Below are 20,635 nucleotides of genomic sequence, written 5' to 3' on the forward strand. Positions count from 1 at the left end.
TGAGAGAGTGAGACTAGACTCTCTCTGCCTCCCGATTGCTGGGATTAAAGACGTGTGCCACCACCACCCCGCAAACATTTTCAGGTCTAGAAATAGTCATTTCTGAGTGTGTCTTTTTTGTTGTTGTTGTTTCAAGACAAGGTTTCTCTCTGTGAGTTCAAGGTCAGCCTTGAACTCACAGAGACCCACCTGCCTCTGCCCCCAGGAGGGCTGGCTTCAAAGTTGCTTAAGGTCCCATCTTCACTGTTTTTTAAGCTGAAATCTTAGCTGGTTTTCTTGAACTTTGATGTTAGGTGTTAAAACTCAGCCAGGCTTCTTGGTTGCTGACAGGAAGAGAGTCTGCTGAGCTTGACTTGTACTCTCCCTGATTGCAGAGTTCCCTCCCCACTGACTGGAAATGCGGGTGGATGTGTGGACCAAGCTCACAGAATCCAGATAGCATAACCTGTGGGGGCCCCAGAGTGCCTGAATTCCCGATTATTTGACCCATTCTTGTTATTAATATGATTAATAAACTATGTATTGATTTTATTGTTCTTCCTAACTTAATAGTCTGCTTACGGACCTTGCTTAAATGACCCTCAGCTTCCCTACCCTGTAAGTTCTCTCCCTGGGACAGGATTGCTGGTCTGTGTGTGTACCCTTACACACACTCAGAAAGCTGCCAGACAGGTCTTTCCAGTGTGCTGTGATTCCTGCTCTGTGACACTGAGTTAGGTGATAAGAACATTAGCTTGCTCACTGGTGATTACTGAGGCCCAGCTCTGCCTGCTCCAGGCCGTGCCTAAAGTGTTTCCTGGCCCAGAAGTGGACTGCAACTTACAGGAAGAAAGCTTCCCAGTACTCTGTGTATGGTAAGAGGATGCGCATATCATCCTCAGGATCCTAACCTTTGACACCACTGACACCCAGTTTGAACTGTTTTTACGCGTAATTAAATTTATTTTGCTACATTTATGGCTGTGAGATTTAAAGGACTATGTTATCCAACCATAAAAATCGTTCATGCAAATAGTGGACGGCAGCTTGACAGAATGTCCTGTCCGTCCCTTCATCTGGCAAGCGTTTATCGTGTACTTTATAGCAGAAGTCTACACAGGATGATAATTCAGACATGGTCTTTGCCTTCAAAGCCCGTGGCCTAGCAAATCCTAGTCATCGGGAGGAACCTATGCAGGATACTGGAAGACTTTCATAGGAGCTGGCCAGGAAGGAGAGAAACACATTCCAGCCAGGACACGGTACAAAGGTACAGAAATGAGCTGACGTGCGTGATAGGTTACTGGAGGAAAAGCCTCCAGTGGACAACCTTTTACGGTTCAGTCCTCACACGTGGTAAGGCCGAATCATCTGAAAGCTTCCTTCCATGCTATTTCCCCATTGATGGCAGCTTGTTTTCTCTTGGAGTTCTTAGCTGCTAGGACGAAATCTATCTAAGAAAATGTCCCCTTCACCATCTTGCCCTGCTTAGAAACCACACCCCAGAACTTGGTCTTCTGTCATTAGAATGCAGATACCAGCTCCTCCAGTTAGAGGACCTCAGGCAGGTTTCCATCAGCTTCCTAGGGTATTTGTAAAGACTAAAGTGACAAATGCTGAACCCAGTCCCTGCACACAAAGGACTCACATGGGCTGTGCTAAGAGGTGGTAACCATTTGAAACTCACTATTTGAGCTAACCAGTGATTGTGATATCGCTTTCCTTTTTTCTTTTTTCTTTTCTTTTTTTTTTTTGGTTTTTCGAGACAGGGTTTCTCTGTAGCTTTGGAGCCTGTCCTGGAACTCCCTTTGTAGACCAGGCTGGCCTCGAACTCACAGAGATCCGCCTGCCTCTGCCTCCCAAGTGCTGGGATTAAAGGCTCGCTTTCCTATTCCTAGCTTTATGTCTGTTTTATTAGCTATGGAAGGATAAAAGTATATTTTACAACCAGGTGTGGTACCACACTGCTTTGATCCCAGCATTTGGGAGGCATCTTCCAGTTCAAGGCCAGCCTGGTCTACTACAGAACTAGTTTCAGGAGAGCCAGGGCTACACAGAGAAACCCTGCCTCTAATAAACAAGCATAAAATTTGCCATTACCTAGAGTTGGGCTCTGGCCTTTAAAGGATGCTGAAGTGGGTTATTTACTTTGGAACCTGGTCTGCAAATGACAGCTCCAATTTACATTTTCATTAGATGCTCAGCTTGCCTCTCCTATTAAATGTCTTCCCTAGCCCTTGAAACCCTAGTGTTTGGCCATCATAAAAAAAAAATGTTCAAATTAAAGGAACATAATTCTAATCCTTATGATGTGTAGATTAATGTTAAGAAGGCACGCGGAATACATTAACCTTGAACAAAACAGAATTGCATATTTAGTGTCGGTCCTGTTTCTCACTTTTGAAGTGCAAGTCAACAAATACTGAGATGATGTCTCGGTGGCAGCCCTTCCGCCACCGAGAATGTGATGCTATGCATTCATTTGCTTCATGCCATGCAAGATTGCCCCCCAAATAGCAAACCTATTGTAGTATCCCTCATAATGGAAATAGGTACACCGGGCGGTGGTGGCGCATAGCGTTAATCCCAGCACTCGGGGCAGGCCAGCCTGGACGGTTATACAGAGAAAATCTGTCTCAAAAAAAACAAGGTAGGGGGAAAAAATACCCCAGTAGAAAAAAATGCGGAAGTAGGAAGGGTCTTGCTTGGGATCAAAAACTACACTTCCCGCCAGGCTTGCGGCGTGGCGTGCTTACCTAATGAGTCGCAAGCGCGCCTTTCCCGCGGAGGTCTCAGATGTGGACGCCCTCCTTGGCGAGTGGGTGTGGCCTCAGGCTGGGCTCGGAGACCTGGGGCTGTCTTATTGGCTGTAGGTCGTCGCCGGCAAAGGCGCGGAGCTTAGTGACAACTAATCAGAAGCTTGGCTGGACTTTGGCGCGAGACGGGAACGCTGAGGCTGTGCGGATTTGGCGCGAGCTGACTTTGCTGCAGCTGTGCATCTCGTGGCGGGAGATCCTTGCGGTTGTGACCGACACACCGGAACGTGCGCTGAAGCGACACAGCCCTGAAGAGTGTGAAGGGGCAGATTGCTCCGTGAGGCCCGAGAGCTGGTCCGGGACCCAGTTCCGGGAGCTGGTTCGAGCGTGGCCGGTGGAGAGCGGAGATCGCCTGAGGTCTGAGGCTGGGTCAGGGAGGGGGTTGTGCGCCTGCAAGACGTTCGAGCCCGGAATGGTGGGAAGGAGCTGAGAGCTGCTGGGAGGAAACGGTGTAGGGTGGGGTTGAGCTGTATGGCGAGCAGGCTAGTCCTGGGCAGAGGAGGACGGAGCTGCCCTGCCTGCTTTTGGGAGAGCCTAAATGTTACGGTCTGGAATTAAACTAGTTAGTGCTAAGGATGTCTTGCGTGTCTAGAGTGAAGGAGCTAGAAATATTACAGAAATCGCTGGAGAGAAACTTGGGCATCGCTCAAGTGGAAGAACTTAGGTTCTGGTTTCAGGATGCCTGGGGTAATAGCCGTGTTTTCTATGGCTGGCTCTTTAAGAGAGGGATAATAGTGGTAAGACCGGTGTATAATATGTGTAATAGCGGCGTGTTACACACATAAGGCAGACAGATGTCACCTGTTATTACATAGGCTTGACTAGGGAGCAGACCTACGTGTTGAAAATGCTGTTAACGTAATGTATGAAGTGAGTGTTGGTCACCAATATAAATAAGCACCCTATGTTTTCCTTTTTGCTTTTAAATTACAGGCTTCCTGGTTCTCTTTTGTGGCCAGTTGTGTGGTCGTCATGCCTCAAACACGATCCCAGACACAAGCCACCATCCGTTTTCCGAAAAAGAAGCTGGTTAAGACTCCGAGCAAAACGAGTTCCAAGGACAGTAAAGTACAACTTAAAAACGCCCAGGCTGTACCGGCTACTCCGTGTGCGGACACAAAACTTCTGCCTCTCAGTCCCAGGAAACGTTTGGGTAAGCATTCCACTCTGCAAGCGCAACTTGGTGACTAACAGCCCTCGGGCCTTCCTTTTTATTTTTTTGGTTTATTGAGATATGGTTTCTCTGTGACTTTGGAGCCTGCCCTGAAACTTGATCTGTAGACCAGGCTGGCGTCGAACTCACAGAGATCCTTCCATCTCTGCCTCCCTGGTGCTGGGATTAAAGGCATCTACCTCTACCGCCCAGCGGCCTTTCTTCTCTTGATGATGAGATGCCCGGCAGTTAGAACCATAGCCGTATCTATTTTTATAATGGCTGCTAAGTGCTTACTGAACTTCACAGTTAAGCCATTCACTAATAGAGATCATTTTCTGAGGGACTTGATAGGTTTCATCTTCACTTCCTTAGTTCTGTCCTTTAAAATTACCTTGACGTTATTTCATATGGTATTATGAAATTTGCATACATCCTCGTGAAAATAAGAGAAACAAATAGATGACATTCTTAATATTTTTGATTTTTGTTTCAAACTAGTACTTAACATTTCCATTGTTTATTTTTGCTTTTTTAGAGGAAAAATTCTCTAACTCAGGTTGGCCTGGAACTAACTTTGTGGCCCAGGATTGCCTCAAACTCAAGGTCTTTCTCCTGCTACCATACTTGGCTTTTTGTTTGTTTGGTTTTAGTTTGTTCAAGACAGGGTTTCTCTGTGTAGCCCTGGCTGTCCCAGAACTCACTCTGTAGACCAGGCTGGCCTCGAACACTCAGAGGACCTGTGTGTGTCACCACCGCTAGACCATACTTGGTTTGTGTGTGTTGATGGTGCTACTGGGTATTGGGGATTGAGCGCAAGACCTCGTTTGTGCTAGGAAGTGCCATGCCGCTTAGCTGGACATGCCCAGTCTAAGAGCCTTGGTGTTTTTATTGGTGGATACTCATTTTATACAGTGGTGGGAGAGCATATGTGATCTCATCATGCCTGAGGATTTGAGTCTGTTAGTTGAGGGGGTGGACTGGCAGCAGTGAGGGAAAACCACAGTGCCGCTGGAATGCCACAGTGCACACAGCAGCCTCCTTCAGAGAAGTTATTCATCTCAAGATGGCAGTGGCGGCAAGGTTGATAAGTTTTGGTTTGTTTGTTTTGGAGACAACAGCTTTTCTGAGTGCTGGGGTTAAAGGTGTGCTCCACCACCAGCTGGCGATGGGTCCTGTTTTAAAGCCACCCTTACAATTTCACGGAACTAGAACTTGTCGTTTGGTTTCTACCAAATGATCAAACGGTAAGATTCAGTGGTGCCATCTGGTGGCCATGTTCGCTCTTTAGTGAGAAGTTTCTTTTGTGGTTCTAAGGCAGAAATTCACCTCTTGCCTTTTTATCCCAGAATTTGGGAGGCAGAGGCAGGCAGATCTCTGTGTTCAAGGCCTGGTCTACAGAGTGAGTTCCAGGACAGCCAGGGCTACACAGAGAAATGCAGTGTTGAAGAACTGGAAAGAGAAAGAGAGATTCTCCTCTTTCTGGGTGTGGGGAACTCTGCACGTCTACTGTCTTCCACTGTGAAGGACCGCGTTCTGCGATTTGTGTTTTGGGAGATTGATAGCATTGCTATGCGTGACCGTGTTCTGTTTTAATGTTTCAGGTGATGACAATCTGTGCAACACTCCTCATTTATCTCCCTGTTCTCCACCAAAGCTGGGCAAGAAAGAAAACGGCCCCCCTCGCTCACATACGCGGAAGGGCTGCAGATTGGTGTTTGATGATGAGCTGACAGTTAAGTCTTCAAGCCAAAAAGAACAAGACCAAGTTCACCAAAACCAAATACTTTCCTCAGCTCAAAAAGGTCAAGAGAGCGAATCAAATTCTGAGCAGAAATGTCCACCAGAGAAGGAATCTGGACGTGTGAGGTTGTTCAAGCAGGAAGGTGGGTTCTTACATGGCAGCTGTCGGTGCCATCGGGATGGTGGTTCTGAATGAAACCCAGGGAGTCTTCAGGTATCTTCAGTTGGGTCGTAACTGCCCTTTTATGTCTGGCGCAGGCACTTGCTATCAGCAAGCAAAGCTTTTCCTAAACACAGCTGTCCCGGATCGGCTGCCTGCCAGGGAAAAGGAGATGGATGTCATCAGGGCCTTCCTGAAGAAACACATCTGTGGGAAAAAAGCTGGAAGTCTTTACCTCTCTGGTGCTCCTGGGACGGGAAAAACTGCCTGCTTGAGCCGGATTCTGCAAGACCTCAAGGTACCCTGAGAGTCTGAGCAACGGAGGCTCTTGCCAAAATGATCTGATTGATTCTTAAGGGTTAAGAGAGAATGGGCCGTTATGTGATTGAATGCTTCCCAGAAGTAAGAATTCTTGTTTCAGGGTGTAAATCTTTCCAGAAGAAAGTAGAGCTTCACCCTTGGATTCTCTTAGCTCTCAGAGACCAGATTAGGTTTCAGTAAATCTGTCTGAAGCCAACATAACTCCATGTTTGCATCTTTTTTTTTTTTTCAAACACCTAGAAGGAAGTGGAAGGCTTTGAAACCATCATGCTGAATTGCATGTCTTTGAGGAGTGCCCAGGCTGTGTTCCCAGCTATTGCTCAGGAGATTGGTCAGGAGAAAATATGCAGACCAGCTGGGAAGGACTTGATGAGAAAACTGGAAAAGCAGCTGACTGCTGAGAAGGGCCCCATGATGTAAGTATTTTTTCTGCCGCATGTTGTTCAGTAAAAATGCTACCCACAAAAAGAACTTGCCCTGAAAAGACCTTTGCTCTGAGGTGTGTGTACATACACTTGAAGAAAGGAAAGATAATGTACTTTCTAATTTTGAAAATGTTGTACTAACTTATTTACTGATGATGCTGGGACTCAAAGCCAGGGCCTATGTGTGTTAGATAAGTACTTTATCACTGAACCACACTAACGGTCCTTACGCTTTCTGGTTTTTTTTTTGTTTTCGTTTTTGTTTTTTTAGTTTGAATTTTAACTATTTTTAAGCTAGTTCTCTGAAAACAATCGGATACAGGGCTGACATCCTGTGACATCCCAGACGAGCTGTGGTCTGCGAGCTGGTCTCAGCTCCATGATCTTAACCTAAGGTTAGCTCAGATCAAGCACTGGAAGACTGAAAGTGTGACCGGTACTAATTGTGTCTCTTTGCATGTAGCGTGTTGGTGTTGGACGAGATGGATCAGCTGGACAGCAAAGGGCAGGATGTCTTATACACGCTATTTGAATGGCCGTGGCTAAGCAATTCCCGATTGGTGCTCATTGGTTAGTGCTGGGTTGTTACTGTCATGTGGTGAATTTGAAAGTTCGTTAATCGTTTAAAGTGTGTTCAGTGTCTGTGTTCAGTGTGTAGCGTATGGGGGCACGAGTGTTTGCGAGGCCAGAGGTTGACGTCAGATACGGTGCTCTCCTGCTCACTCTCCCACTGTCAAGTTTTGTTCTGTTTTCCTGTTTTATATGGTGCTCTATCTGCATGTACTTCTCCGTGCCAGAAGAGGGCATCAGAGCCCACTAGAGATGGCTGTGAGCTACCGTATTGTTGCTAGGATTTGAACTCAGGACCTCTGGAAGAGCAGCCGATGCTGTGGGTTTTTTATTTGCTAAGGAAGTCTCTTGCTGAACCTGAAGCTGGCTGATTCAGTTTGTCTGACTAGCCAGCTTGCCCCTGGGATCTCTTCTCTGCCTCCCGAGTGCTGGGCTTGCAGATGGACCACCCTGCCTTCCTGGCTTTGACACAGCTTCTGAAGAGCTAAAGCTGGCTCCTCACACTTGTGTGGCAGATGATTTGTCCACTGAGCCATCTCCCCAGTTGCTGTGCAAGTTATTTACCTGCTATTTTAGTTTTATTTTATGTGTGTGGGTGATTTGCCTGCATGCTCTACTACATGCCCGATACCCATGGAAGCCCAGAAGAGGGCATCTGGTTCCCTAAACTGGAGTTACAAATGTAGCTGACGTGTGGGTTCTGGGAGTTGAACCTGGGTCCTCTGTAGGAGAATCCAGTGCTCTTAACAGCTGAGCCATTCCTTCAGCCCCACCCATTATACTTAAGCCAGCTTTCTGTCTTATTGAAATAAGAAAATGACTATGGTAGTAATTTTTTAATATAAGGCAGATTGATTTTGTGAGGTCTAAATAAAAAGGACAAAGAAGCCAGACATGACATTGCATTCCTGTGGTCCCCGCTTTTGGGAGGATAAGTGTACCACAATGCCTGACTCAATAGATTTGGTAGTCGTGGTGGTGGTGACTTTTTGTTTTTGTTTGGCAGGGACGGGGTTCAAGACAGGGTTTCTCTGTAGCTTTAGAGCCTATCCTGGAACTCGTTCTGTAGACCATGCTGACCTCGAACTCACAGAGATCTGCCTGCTTCTGCCGCCCATGTGCTGGGATGAAAGGCAGGAGCCACTACTGCCTGGCACTTGTTTTTGTTTGTTTAAGATTTATTTATTATGTATACAGTGTTTTGCCTATATGTATGTCTGCAGGCCAGAAGAGGGCATCAGATTTCATTATGGATGGTTGTGAGCCATTATGTGGGTACTGGGAATTGAACTCAGGTCCTCTGGAAGAGCAGCCAGTGCTCTTAACTGCTGAGCCATCTCTCCAGCCCAGATTTGTTTTGAGACACAATCTCACTGGAGCCCTGGCTGGTCTGAAATTCAACAGAAATCTACCTGCCTGTCCTCTTTTCACCCCCTTCTTCCTGGAGACAAGGTCTGTAGCTCAGGGTGGCCTTGAACCCATGATCATCCTGTCTCACCCTTCCACATGTTAAGACTAGAAACATGCAGCTGGAGGTGCTGACGCAGGACATTAATCTCAGCACTTGGGAGGCAGAGGCAGGCAGACCTCTGAGTTCGAAGCCAGCCTGGTCTTCAGAGGGAGTTCCAGGACAGCCAGGGCTATTACACAGAGAAACCCTGTCTTGGGGGGCGGAGGGGGATACCTTCCTAACCACTGTATCTTTCCTAGTAAGTCCGTCTTACCTTTTAGTGTGGGGGAAGAGCAAGTGGAAGCAGCAGTTGGAACACTGGGTTGTGACTGGGAGTTTTGTCTTTGAGAGGGTTTGATCTCCTATTAGGATGGCTTGCCTGCTGATGGTGATTGTTACCTATCTTCTCAGGGATTGCTAATACCCTAGATCTCACAGACAGAATTCTGCCGAGACTTGAAGCTAGAGAAAACTGTAAGCCACAGTTACTGAACTTCCCACCTTATACCAGAAACCAGATAGCTACGATCTTGCAGGAGAGACTCAGTCAGGTGAGTGCCAGCCATTGCGCCAGATTCTGTTGCAGGGATAACCTCTGTGATCGAAAGATAACAATTGCTTTAAAATATTTCGGTTTGATTGCTTTATTAATGGTGTGTCAACCTCCCGTAGACCGTAATGAGTGAGAACATTTTTATGTGGATATCGACACGTGCTTTCATTTATTGGCTGCTTCACTGCTGAAATAAAAGTAGGAATTAAAGAACTCATGCTTCCTTAATGGCCTTTAAAAAGTAGAGCCTGGATCAGTGAGGTAGCTCAGCAGGTAAAGTCATTGGTTGCTGGTTCTAATGACTTGAGTTCCATCTCTGAGACCCACATGGTGAGAGGAGAGACCTGGGTCCTGGAAGGTGTCCGCTGACCTCCACAAGTGTGGCCCACATACTTTGCCCCCCCCCAAACAAAAATAAATGGGATAAATTTTTTTAGAGTAGGGCCTATGAGCCTGGCATGGTGGTGCACACTTTTAATCCCAGGACTTGGAAAGCAGAGGCAGACAGTTCTCTGTGTTCAAAGCCAGCCAGGGCTACCCAGAGAAACCGTCTATACAGAATGTTAAGCTCAGAGTCCTGAGCATGCACCTCCAGTCCCAGAGTTAGATTTAATTTGTGGAAATATTTATGTTTTGAACCTAAATTGCTAAGAGAAACTCTCAGAGTTCAAATCGTCTTTTTATTTTATTGTTTATTTATTGGTTGATGGTACTGGGATTCACAAGGCCTCTATGCTGAGCCGTGTCTATTTTATATTTATTATATATTTCTCTGAGACAGCCTCGCTTGAGTGTAGATCCTCCTGCCTTAGTCTCCCAGGTCGCTAGGATTACGGACGGGCCAGTTGCTAAGGCTGACTGAGATGCCTTCTGTGTCTTGTCTCCCGTGAAGGTGTCAGGAGACCAGGTTCTGGACAATGCCGCGATTCAGTTCTGTGCCCGCAAAGTGTCTGCTGTCTCAGGAGACATCCGGAAAGCGCTGGATGTTTGCAGGTGAATTATGGCCCTGGTGACTGCTTTTATTAAAACCAGGAAGAAATGCTGGCAGTTGTCTTGTGTAACTCAAATGAGTGTTGCTTACCAGGCTTCATTCTGCTACTTTTTATGCTCAGAAAAGAGGACTTGCTTCTCAGCGGGGAGCTCTGGGTTTCCACCGTGTTAATGTCTGAAACATTATCAGTCCATTACCTACGGAGGGGGAAATAAATGAGATGTTGCTGGCGCCCCCTGTGGTGATTATAGATTGGTTAATTACATTTGTATTAAAAAGACTCCAGTTTGCTTTTCCATTCGCTGGGCTCAAGCAGGTTTATTTATGGACCTGAACCATCTTTGCCTTTAGACTTTCTTCTTCCTTTCCTTTTGTGGGCACCCCTTCCTCCCTCCAGTTGGTGGTCCCCCAAGTCCTACTCTAGACCTCTTTCTCTCTTCCATCTCCCCCCCCCTCCCGCGCCCCTCCTGCTGGGGAAAGCCTCAGTCCTATCTGATGAAAGTTCTTCCCTCCCAGTAGGGGCACTGGGTCCATTAAAATGATCCTTGCTGTGCTGACCCGCTGGTCCAGCTTCCTCTTGCCGCGCAGAAGATCCAGGTCTGCCTTATGGCTTCCCGTGGGCAAAACACTTTAGAGGGAGCAGTGGGAGAGGAAGCCCTTCCTGTTGCTAGATTGCACGATCTGGAATGTGAAAGTCCCCCAGTCAGCAAAGTACTTGAGTCAAGACTACAGCTATGAGTGATAGCCATGTAGGTCAGCAAGATTAGCCTACGTGTGTCCTGTGTCTCTCTGGGGACTCCCCTTCTGGGTCTACTGTGTAGGAGGCTCTGAGTTCCCCTTAGGCTACCCCCACACTGCCTATCTCTCTCCCCAGGACTTGGTTCCTCATCTAAAATCTTGCTGGCTTCGTGCGTGATGACCTACTTGACATCTGTTGGGGGAAGATGAGTAGTGTTGTTTCTCAATCCCTGGTCTTTGCATTTTAAAGGCAGTCGAGTCTTCCTAAAGCTGCAACATAACCCAGTTTGTTTAAGGGCCTTCATTTTTCTTTCTCAGGCAGGGTCTCCTTGGGGACCTGGCTCATCTGGAACTCACTCACTGTGTAGACCAGACTGGCCTCTAAGATTGATTTACATTTTATCTTCATGTATGTATGCCCGGTGTGGTGTATGGTGCTCGTGGAGGCCAGAAGAGGGCATCAGATCTCTAGAGTTGGAGTTACAGGAGGTTGAGAGCTGCTGCCTGGTATGGGTGCTGGGCACCAAACTTGGAAAGGACTTTTTTTTTTTTTTTTGGTTTTTCAAGACAGGGTTTCCCTGTGGTTTTGGAGCCTGTCCTGGAACTAGCTCTTGTAGACCAGGCTGGTCTCGAACTCACAGAGATCCGCCTGCCTCTGCCTCCCGAGTGCTGGGATTAAAGGCGTGCGCCACCCACCGCCCGGCCCTTCATTTTTTAAAAACATGTTTTTAGTTAATGTGCCTGCTTTGGGGCATGGTGATTTGATGTGGTGTTTGGTTTGGCTGAGACTAGAAAGTTGTTTGTTTTGTTTTTTTAACAGGCGAGCTATTGAAATTGTGGAGTCGGATGTCAAAAGCCAGACAGTCCTCAAACCGCTGTCTGGAGGTGAGTAGCTTACCTGCTTGCTGTCTCCCTTTGTAGATGGAGAGTTCAGTTTCCTGAGAAAGGGGAAAGATAAACAGACACAGCTAAATCCACCTACGAACACAAGGGAAATCAGCCGACACACAGACATGCGGGAGCACAGTGTAGTTTCGTCTGGTTTTTTTTTTTTTTCAGTCTTGCCTGCCAGTATCAGTATGTGTGTTACTGGAAATGAGTTCCCCGGAGTGTTCATAAGTGATGTGCTCAGGTAGTGAGGTTTCTCCCGAGGCTCTCGGAATGAAAATGAGGTAGCAAGGTTGAGTCACCTTCTTTCTGGGTACTTACGTTGAATGCCCTTTAGGTTCCTATGTAGGAGAAAGTAATGCCTGGTACCTGGTAGGTAAAGGGAAGAAAGTAAAATGACAAAATGCACAGATTTGAGTTCATCTCAGGGTGTCATAAGGCCGTCTACAAGGGCCCAAGACAGATCTGTGGCTACAGGAAACCAAAGGCTGTCACAGATGAGGTTGAATTCCCCTTTTCCTCAACCCTGTTTCCTTCACTGGCAGATTTTCATCAGAGTTTACTTTATTTTTATTTATTTACTTAATTTTGGTTTTTTCAAGACAGAGTTTCTCCGTGTAACAATCTAGCCATTCTGGGACTGGTCAATATTTATTAAAAGAAACAAATTAAGAAGTTTCAGAAGTAACCCAAATTAATATGTGGACTTAGATAGTTCCTCTTTCTTGGCCCTTTAGATTAGTCCTTCCTTGTGGGTGGACCTGGGAGCATCACTAGTGCTCGCTGCTAAAAGGGCTTCAAGCTCCTGTGTAAATTATAGCACTAACCCAATCCCCGTCTTGACTTCTGATATGTGTGGGTCTTGTTTCAATGGTCTAGCTACATAGGAAACTATGGAGAATGTGATTCAGCTAAATATAAGAAACTTTTTTGTTGTTTTGTTTTTCGAGACAGAGTTTCTCTGTAGCTTTTTGGTTCCTGTCCTAGAACTAGCTCTTGTAGACCAGGCTGGCCTCGAACTCACAGAGATCCGCCTGCCTCTGCCTCCCGAGTGCTGGGATTAAAGGCGTGCGCCACCACCGCCCAGCAAGGAACTTTCTAATACATAGAAATAACTAGGTTCCCCAGCACTGAAGATAGGCAAACCAAAATTAGCTAGATGCCAGGCCTGGGGGCCATACCTACGCTTCCAGCACTCCCAAGGTCAAAGCACAGAATCACTACAAGTTCAAGGCCACTTAGAAAGGTGCTCTTAAATCATGGAACAGGGACAGCACATGGATAGCCGCCCTGTCAGAATTGTTTCAGGAGGGGCTGTGGACCGTCTGTCACCTGGTCTGTGAGCTCTGCTTTCTCTGTTAGCCCTTTGCAGCTTCCTGCTTGTGGTAAAGGAGCAGAAGCGGGTTGTTGCGGGGTAATTGCAGGCGCAGGTTGTTAGCAAGCAAATCCTCCCCCCCCCCCCCCCCCCGTTGCACAGTCATGCACAGTCATGCGTCTCCAAGCAGCAAAACCACAGTCCCGAGCAGATTCCCCGCAGTTCTCAGACTCCAGCTCTGGGTCAGCCATCCAGTGACATTTCTTCAAGTGTTGCTGTCTTGCAGATCAGCTTGGACTAGTGACCAAACTTCAGAGTTGATTTGGAGAAGCCATCGGGGGCGCGGGGGCTGAAGTGGAATTGACTTTACTCTCTATACGTACCCATTCACCCATTCCTTTGACTCACGTATTAGATACATTTTCAGCTATTTCTTATCCTTCCTTAGTGGCCAGGTAGTCATCCTGGCTGCAGGGTTTGTGCTGAGGCCCAAACCAGGTGTCTGCAGAGACGAGTGCTATGCCCCGAGCTTTGTCCCCAGCCAGCCTGCGGCAGTTAGCCCTGTTTGGTGGCTTCTGCCGGCTCTTGCTCCTTCAGGAGGTGGATTAGTTGTCTTTCTCAACATCAAGCTGTACCCTAAAGGACAAAATAGATCATGGTTCTTCTGAGAGAAAAGCAGCTTTCCAAGTCTCCTTCCGCCCTTGGTTTCCTGTCGCTAACACCAGTCTTACGTGGCTCCGCACACACAGTTTTAGAGACCGAATAAAGCTTGGCTTTCTTGTGTTTCAGGTCAGTCACTCTCTGAGGCACCGGTTCCCAAGCGCGTCGGCCTTACTCACATATCCCAAGTCATTTCGGAAGTTGATGGGAACCGGGTGACTCTGAGCCAAGACAAGGCACAAGATTCCCTCCCTCTCCAGCAGAAGATCTTGGTTTGCTCTCTGCTGCTCCTGACCCGGCGGCTAAAACTGAAAGAGGTCACTCTGGGGAAGGTAAGCTGGGGTCTCAGCAGGCGGAACTGAGGTTCAAGTGCAGGTGTTTTCCAGAAGGCAGCAGGGGTTAAAAATGGGTTTTTATCTGTAGGAATAAGGGTTATGGTGTCGCTGCACTTGGGAGGCAGAAGCATGTGGATCTTTGCAGGTTTGAGCCAGCCTGCTCTGCATAGTTCTGGGCGGACCTCAAAAACATGGTAAAGCCAGGCAGTGGTAGAGCGCCCTTTAATCCCAAAACTCTGGGAGGCAGACGCAGGCAGGTCTCTGTGGGTGCCAGGCCAGCCTGGTCTACAGAGTTCCAGGACAGCCGGGGATCTGTAGGAAGACCCTGCCTCACCACCACCCTCGCTTCCCCTCCCCACAAAATTAAGAAATTTAATTGACTATTAACCAGATATAGCGGTTCAGTAGCTGTGATCCTAGTACTTGGGAGGCAGAGCGAGGATGGTCGCCCGCCTGGCAGGGCTATAAGCAACCCTTCATTTCTGTGTCCCTCTGAACTCACATAGAGCCTTGCTTCTCACTTGCAGAGGACCCAGGTTTTGTTCCCAGCACCCATGTGGTTGGTGGCTTACAACCATGACTTTAGTTCCCAGGGTCCTGACAATCTTCTGCTCCATAGACTTCAGGCATGAGCACAGTGCCCATACATAAATACATCGCAGCAAGACACGGGAAAGAAAAGTAAATCTTTAAAAAAACAAAAAACCATAAAGTATAGAAAGGGGGTGCGGAAGGCCTATTGCCTGTTCGAGGCTTTGTTGAACAGGGGGGCAGTAGAGTATACAGGTAACTTAATCTATGAGGTTATGGGATGTAACTTTTAAGTGACACTTGTTCTCCCTCGTTTCCTCCCAGTTATACGAAGCCTACAGTAGCGTGTGTCGCAAACAGCAGGTGGCAGCTGTGGACCAGTCTGAGTGTTTGTCCCTTTCGGGACTCCTGGAGTCCAGAGGCATCTTAGGATTGAAGAAGAATAAGGAAAGCCGCCTGACCAAGGTACAAGTAATGGCCTGGTGTGTCCCTCCCTGCTTTTAATTGTTCTGTTCTGGAGAGCGTGTCCTTTGCCAAAGGAAAGATTAGAAATGACTAGTGAAACAGTTCGTTTCTCTGCTGGCTAGGGTTTCAGGTGTGTGGGGGGAAAAGGGGGTGTGATGTGATTTAGGCCATTGAAAACAGCAGGGTTCGACCTGCCAGCCCGAGGAAAGCGGAACATGATAGGGAGTGTAACAGTGTGTGCGGGCGTGCATTGTGTGTGTGAGTCTCATGTTCTTCCTCACAGAAAATCCCTTTCTCTTTCCAGGTGTCCCTGAAGATTGAAGAAAAAGAACTGGAGCATGTCCTGAAAGGCCAAGCTTTCGTTGGTAACATCCTCGCTGCGGGACTGCCCTGAGTGCCCATCTTACCCCACCTGCAGCTGGTGGCCCTTGGCCAACCAGGGAGTCTCCGTTAGGAGGGCTGTTTGGAAACTATTGTGACCTTTTTTACTTAGCACCGGTACATTTTAATGTGTTAATTCATGAATGTTAGCACTAATATCTTTGGCTCTTACTGTTTTTACCCATGAAAATGACCGAGTAGCTGGGTGTGGTGGCATATGCCTGTGATCCCAGCACGTGGGAGACAGAGGCACAAGGATCAGGAGTTCAAGGCCACCCTTTGCTACGTGGTGAGATTGAAGCTGGCCTGGACTACGTAAGACACCTTAAAAATGAAACCAGTGACCCCTTTAAAAGTAATATTCAGTACCTTTCCCATACCTGCAAGTATATGCAGATATGCCGTCCTGTGTTGAAGGGTTTGTATATATTCACTTCTAAATACAAACTATATTTTGTAAAGAACTTTGAGGTTTAAAAGTGGAATGGAATGATCCAGAAAACTACACGAGCCTATGTGGAAATCTGAAGGACATTTTGGTCAAAGGACTCGTTGGCGTCACTACATTCGCGGGACAGGTGCTGCTGTGTTGGACTTCTTAAGGACTCGGAGGGGCCGTTTCTCCGGTGTGCCTGCGCAATATGGGGGAGGAGAATGTAACTACAGATTGTGAATATATTTATTTGATTTTCATGTTTTATTTGTCAGGCTGCATGTGTTTTCTTTTTTTTATACCCATCCTGTGCGGGCTCAGGGGTATCACAGTGTTCGTGTTGGGGACAGCTGCAGGAATTCTTGCTTGCTTTCCACCCGGTGAATCCCAGGGACTAAACTCAGAGCGCCTTTACCTTTTTTTTTTTTTTTTTTTTAAAGATTTATTTATTTATTATGTATACGACATTCTGCCTTGATGTATGCCCGCACGCCAGAGGAGGGAGCCAGATCTCAGTACAGATGGTTGTGAGCCACCATGTGGTTGCTGGGAATTGAACTCAGGACCTCTGGAAGAGCAACCAGTGCTCTTAACCTCTGAGCCATCTCTCCAGCCCGCGCCTTTACCTTTTGAGCCACGTCCTGGGTCTGTATTTGTTGCCTCGGTCCACGAGAGCTTCAGCTTTCAGAGGTTAATATGAAAATACCTTCTTGATGGGTGGTGGTGGCGCACTCCTTTAAACCCAACACTCGGAAGGCAGAGGCAGGTAGATCTCTGAGTTCGAGGCCAGCATGGACAACAGAGTGAGTTCCGGGACAGCCACAGCTACATAACAAAACACCGTGTCAAACAAACGAGCAGGGCGATGCCTTCCCATCCTGTGCCAGTCTCCCCGCAGGCGCACCCATTGTTTCGGCATGCCTCGGGTCAGGCTTGGGTTTTCGGCAGGACACATTCCCATCCTCTGGTTACTGAGACTTCTGGGTTTGATTTCCAGTGGCTGTAAGTGGCAATTTGTGACAGGGACACCAGAGGGCACCATTGTACCACTGCTTTGAAAGTGTGGGGTGGGGTGTGGGTAGTTTGGAGGGAAGGGGCAGGAGTTTGACTTGTTTGGGGAAATGGCTATTCCTACGAGCGAGTGGTTGGCTACAGACCATGTGATAGGAATATCTCTGAGCTGAGTGAGGCTGCTGCCTCCTTGTCTGATCTGGCCTTGAGTTTGGGAATTTGATCTACCTACAGAGGATCTATTGGCCTCAGTTTAATTCCTTCTGCCCACCGTATCCTTGTAAAGTGATCTGCCCCGCAGCAGGTGGGATGGGATAGAGAAGGGCAGTGAGCTCTCTGAATCTGACATGCATACTGCCCGCTGGTGTGTGCAGCGGCGGAGTCTGGAGGTGAGAGTTTGAATGTCTCGCACACTGCTTTGCCGGAGTCTTCCTTCCCTCCGGGGCAGTTGTGCAAAGTGGAGAGGATGCTTCTCTACCAAGAAGTTTGGAGGCTGCCTGGGACTATAAGGGTTAACGGGCGTAACTGTAAAGATTGTCCGGAGACTGATGGAAAGCAGAGCCTGAATGGGATTGAGAACAGATGTGAGGCTTGATTTAAATTACATTTTATTGGATGCTGCAGCCTTAAGAGACGTGACTGCTTTACAGTTTGTTTCCACACTGTGGGCAGCTGCTGTCTGTTCTGTGTCCACAGTAGGATCCTGCCCAAAGAGGAGCGGCCTCCCCACCTCGTTGTATTTGAGGCTTGGCGCCTTCCTCTAACTGTAGGGGCTTGAGTCAGGAACATGGCTGGACTCTCAGCGGGGCTGTGCTGTATCCTCCCTGGCTTCTAGCCAAGCTCGCGTTTGCAGACTCAAAGGGGCCAAGTTCCTTCCCCTCTACCTCTTCTTTCTCTTGTGCCCCCCTCCCCTTTGGAAATAAGGCTTTCTGGGTACTGTTGTTAACTTCCTTCAGCGCCGCCCCCCACACACACACACTGTCAATTTCTAGGTCATTGCCACTCTTAAGACCTCAGCAATTGGAACGGGGTTGCTTCTGCCAATGATGCGTGAAGCAGGCTAGAGTCCCTGCTTGGCTTCCGCTACCCTTGTGGGAGCAGAGGCTGATGTATGTTTGTCAGTGAAGTCTTAAGTGTAATTCAGATGGCCAGGCAGAGAGGAAGAGAGTCCTTTCCTTGCTGGGTTTTCTCACTGAGGCTGAGAACTATGGGAAGGTGGTGGGAGTTTGAAGTAGGATGGGGCGGGCCTGTGGTTACGAGGTTTTGCCAGGATCTTAGGCCACTCCACACGGAGTAGTGGCAAAGATGCTGACCTACATTTTTCCTTTTGAAGATGGTGGGGTGTGTGTCTATCCCGGCCCGTCTTTTTTTTTTTAAGAACCAGATTAAGCTTCCATAGTGTTGGGTATTGTCATGGAAAGAACATAGACCCAATAAAGTTGGTATGAATTTCAACCCCAAACTGCCACTGACATTTCTGGCTCAATGAAGACTTGCCTGTGGCTAGCTAACTGCAAGAGTGTGTGAGGTCCAGGCTAGCTACCCAGAAATCAGAAACCTTGGCAGCGCCTTTTCCTCCCCTCCCTTCCCATCGCTCCTTGCCCCCACCCCCAGTCTAGAAACCTTACCACTGAACTACTTCCCAGTTCTCCCTGCTTTTTTATTAAGTACCCTCTAAAGACAAGCTATAAGCTAGACCTGGTGGTACAGGCCTGCAATCCCAGTTAAGCAGGAGGATCACGCATTCAAGGCTTGCCTGGACTACAGAGTGAGTTCAAGGCCAACCTGGAGAAGTTAATAAAACTATCTGAGAATAAAGTAAAAGAGGGCTAGTTCAGAGAGCGCTGGCATGAACAATGCCCTGGGTTCAGTCCTCAGTGCAGGGGTGAGGGGGCGAGGGGGCGGTAGAAAAGGAAGACAATAAGGACTAATGAACCATTTTGGTAAAAAAAAAAAAAAAAGAAAAGACTAGAGTCTGGGAGGGGGAGGTAGCGTGCTTACTGTGCAAGCATGAGGCCCCAAAATCAATCTCCAGGGCACCCCAACATGCATCCATACACTGGTATTCCAGCCCTGCGGAGACGGGCTGGGGCTGACTGGCAAGGTAAGAGCCGCCACTGTAGTGAAAAAACAAATCGGGCAGCTCCGAGGAAAGACACCTACAACTGACCTTTGACCTACACGAGCACAAAAATCTTGACTCTAGAGAGGTTGGTGGGGGAGCCAAAGTGACTTTTTGGTGTTGTTTGTGGTATAGGAGATTGAACCCAGAGCGAGATTTTATTTACATTTGTATCAGTCTCCAGCCTTAACGCTGGTAGCTATTCATTAACTCCTATTCAGTGAACAATACAAGAAGATACTGCCTTTCGCCCAATCTTGAACAGTTCTCAGCTGGAGGTGAAGCTGGCGCTGAGGTCTCAGGTGCAGCTGGGCCCCTGCAAAAGTCCTCATTGCCGGGCCTAGGGCGTCGTTGACCAGACCTCAGCCCTTCAGGTAGATGTCCTAGTAATTGGCCGCAGGCAATCTCTGTCGCTTCAGGGAGGCTACGGGTTGGAGACTTGCCTACGGGCTAGAAAGAGGTGGTTCAGTCCAGAAGTTACCTAAGGTCCCCAGAGGTCGCCCAGGAAACTGTCTCTAGTTGGTAAGGGACTGGGGAAGAACCCACCTTTGGTGTCCTACTTCTAGCTTTGTGGGGGAAGTTATCTCCGCTTCCTCCTGACGGCGTCCCCTTCATAAGGAAGGAGCACAGGGCGGGAGTGTGCCCTCGCTCCCTTATTCCAACTTCACCAGTCCAGATACAGCCGGTAGAAGCTAATTGGGTGCAAGGAGCCTGGTAAAGGCTGAAGATTGGCGGAAGGAGAGCCAGCTCCCGTGTTGGTTCCTTTTTTTTTTTTTTTTAATTTCTAATTGAGTTCTGAATCAGCCTCCTTCGCTTTGATCCGTCCTCTGTTTCCCACACTGCCTGAAAGAGCTACATCAGCACTTTGTAACAAGGGTGCGCCTGCTCCCCACTCCCCCCTCCCCGACGCGCGCGCTCTCTCTCTCTCTCTCTCTCTCTCTCTCTGCCGCCATCCACTGCCTGTCTCCTTCAGTTAAGATAATGAAGATGCTGAGAGATAAAATGTGTATTTAATAAGGGTGGGGGCAGGGAGGCGGAAAGGGGCAGCCAGGGCCTTCCCTAGTTTGGGGCCTCGCCAAGACTCTAGCTGAGAAGCAAAGCTAGAGTAAGACTTGGCTTCAGGGTGTGGGGGTTTCTGGGCCCCAATCCAGCTGACTTCACGGCTTGCTGTTTGCCCTAAATTCCCCCACCTCCACCCTCTCACCCCCACACTCCTCTCCTCTCTGCTTGCTCCCAGTGGGAAAAAAAAAAGGAGTCTCCCTCGACTTTCTTTTCAGCTGGTTAGCTTGGCCCTTGCAGCGGTATCCCCCACCCCAGTGTCAGCTGCAAGGTCAGGCCAGGGCAGCCCCCTGTAGCCTAGGCCTGTAGAAGCTGTGGGTTCACAGTGGGGGGCGAAAAAGCTGGAGTTAATGAAGGCCAGCTGCCCGGCTGGGTTCTGCCTACAGCTAGCTAGCTGGAGGCCAGGCTTCGGTGGTGGTGGTTAGGTGGAGGGGGAGGGTGACCTCCATTCCTGGGTACAAGGATATCCTGTGGCAGCTGGGCCTGGGCTTCTCCGGGAGCCTGGTTTCATCCTCAGTGAGTTGGGAGTCGTCTGC

At 48.3% G+C, this 20,635-nt stretch overlaps 1 protein-coding gene across 1 annotated transcript; it reads left to right on the plus strand.

The window, feature by feature from the left end:
- Positions 1-3,067: 3,067 nt before the first annotated feature.
- Cdc6 (cell division cycle 6) lies at positions 3,068-16,121 on the plus strand. Its single transcript, XM_057775807.1, has 12 exons — positions 3,068-3,152; positions 3,729-3,948; positions 5,553-5,834; positions 5,950-6,149; positions 6,413-6,588; positions 7,061-7,167; positions 9,029-9,168; positions 10,063-10,163; positions 11,720-11,784; positions 13,892-14,094; positions 14,953-15,093; positions 15,398-16,121. The coding sequence occupies exons 2-12, from the start codon at positions 3,768-3,770 to the stop codon at positions 15,485-15,487; spliced, it is 1,686 nt and encodes a 561-aa protein (XP_057631790.1). The 5' UTR covers positions 3,068-3,152; positions 3,729-3,767; the 3' UTR covers positions 15,488-16,121.
- Positions 16,122-20,635: the final 4,514 nt, after the last annotated feature.

This window comes from Chionomys nivalis, chromosome 7, assembly GCF_950005125.1.
Source record: "Chionomys nivalis chromosome 7, mChiNiv1.1, whole genome shotgun sequence".
Classification (NCBI taxonomy): Eukaryota; Metazoa; Chordata; class Mammalia; order Rodentia; family Cricetidae; genus Chionomys; species Chionomys nivalis.

Bases quoted from the DNA above. Each gene is read 5' to 3' on its own strand.
- Cdc6 (XM_057775807.1), top strand. From the start codon at position 3,768: ATGCCTCAAACACGATCCCAGACACAAGCCACCATCCGTTTTCCGAAA. The intron at 5,835-5,949 runs GTGGGTTCTTAC...TGTCTGGCGCAG, and splicing joins GAGGTTGTTCAAGCAGGAAG to GCACTTGCTATCAGCAAGCA. The intron at 6,589-7,060 runs GTAAGTATTTTT...CTTTGCATGTAG, and splicing joins GCTGAGAAGGGCCCCATGAT to CGTGTTGGTGTTGGACGAGA.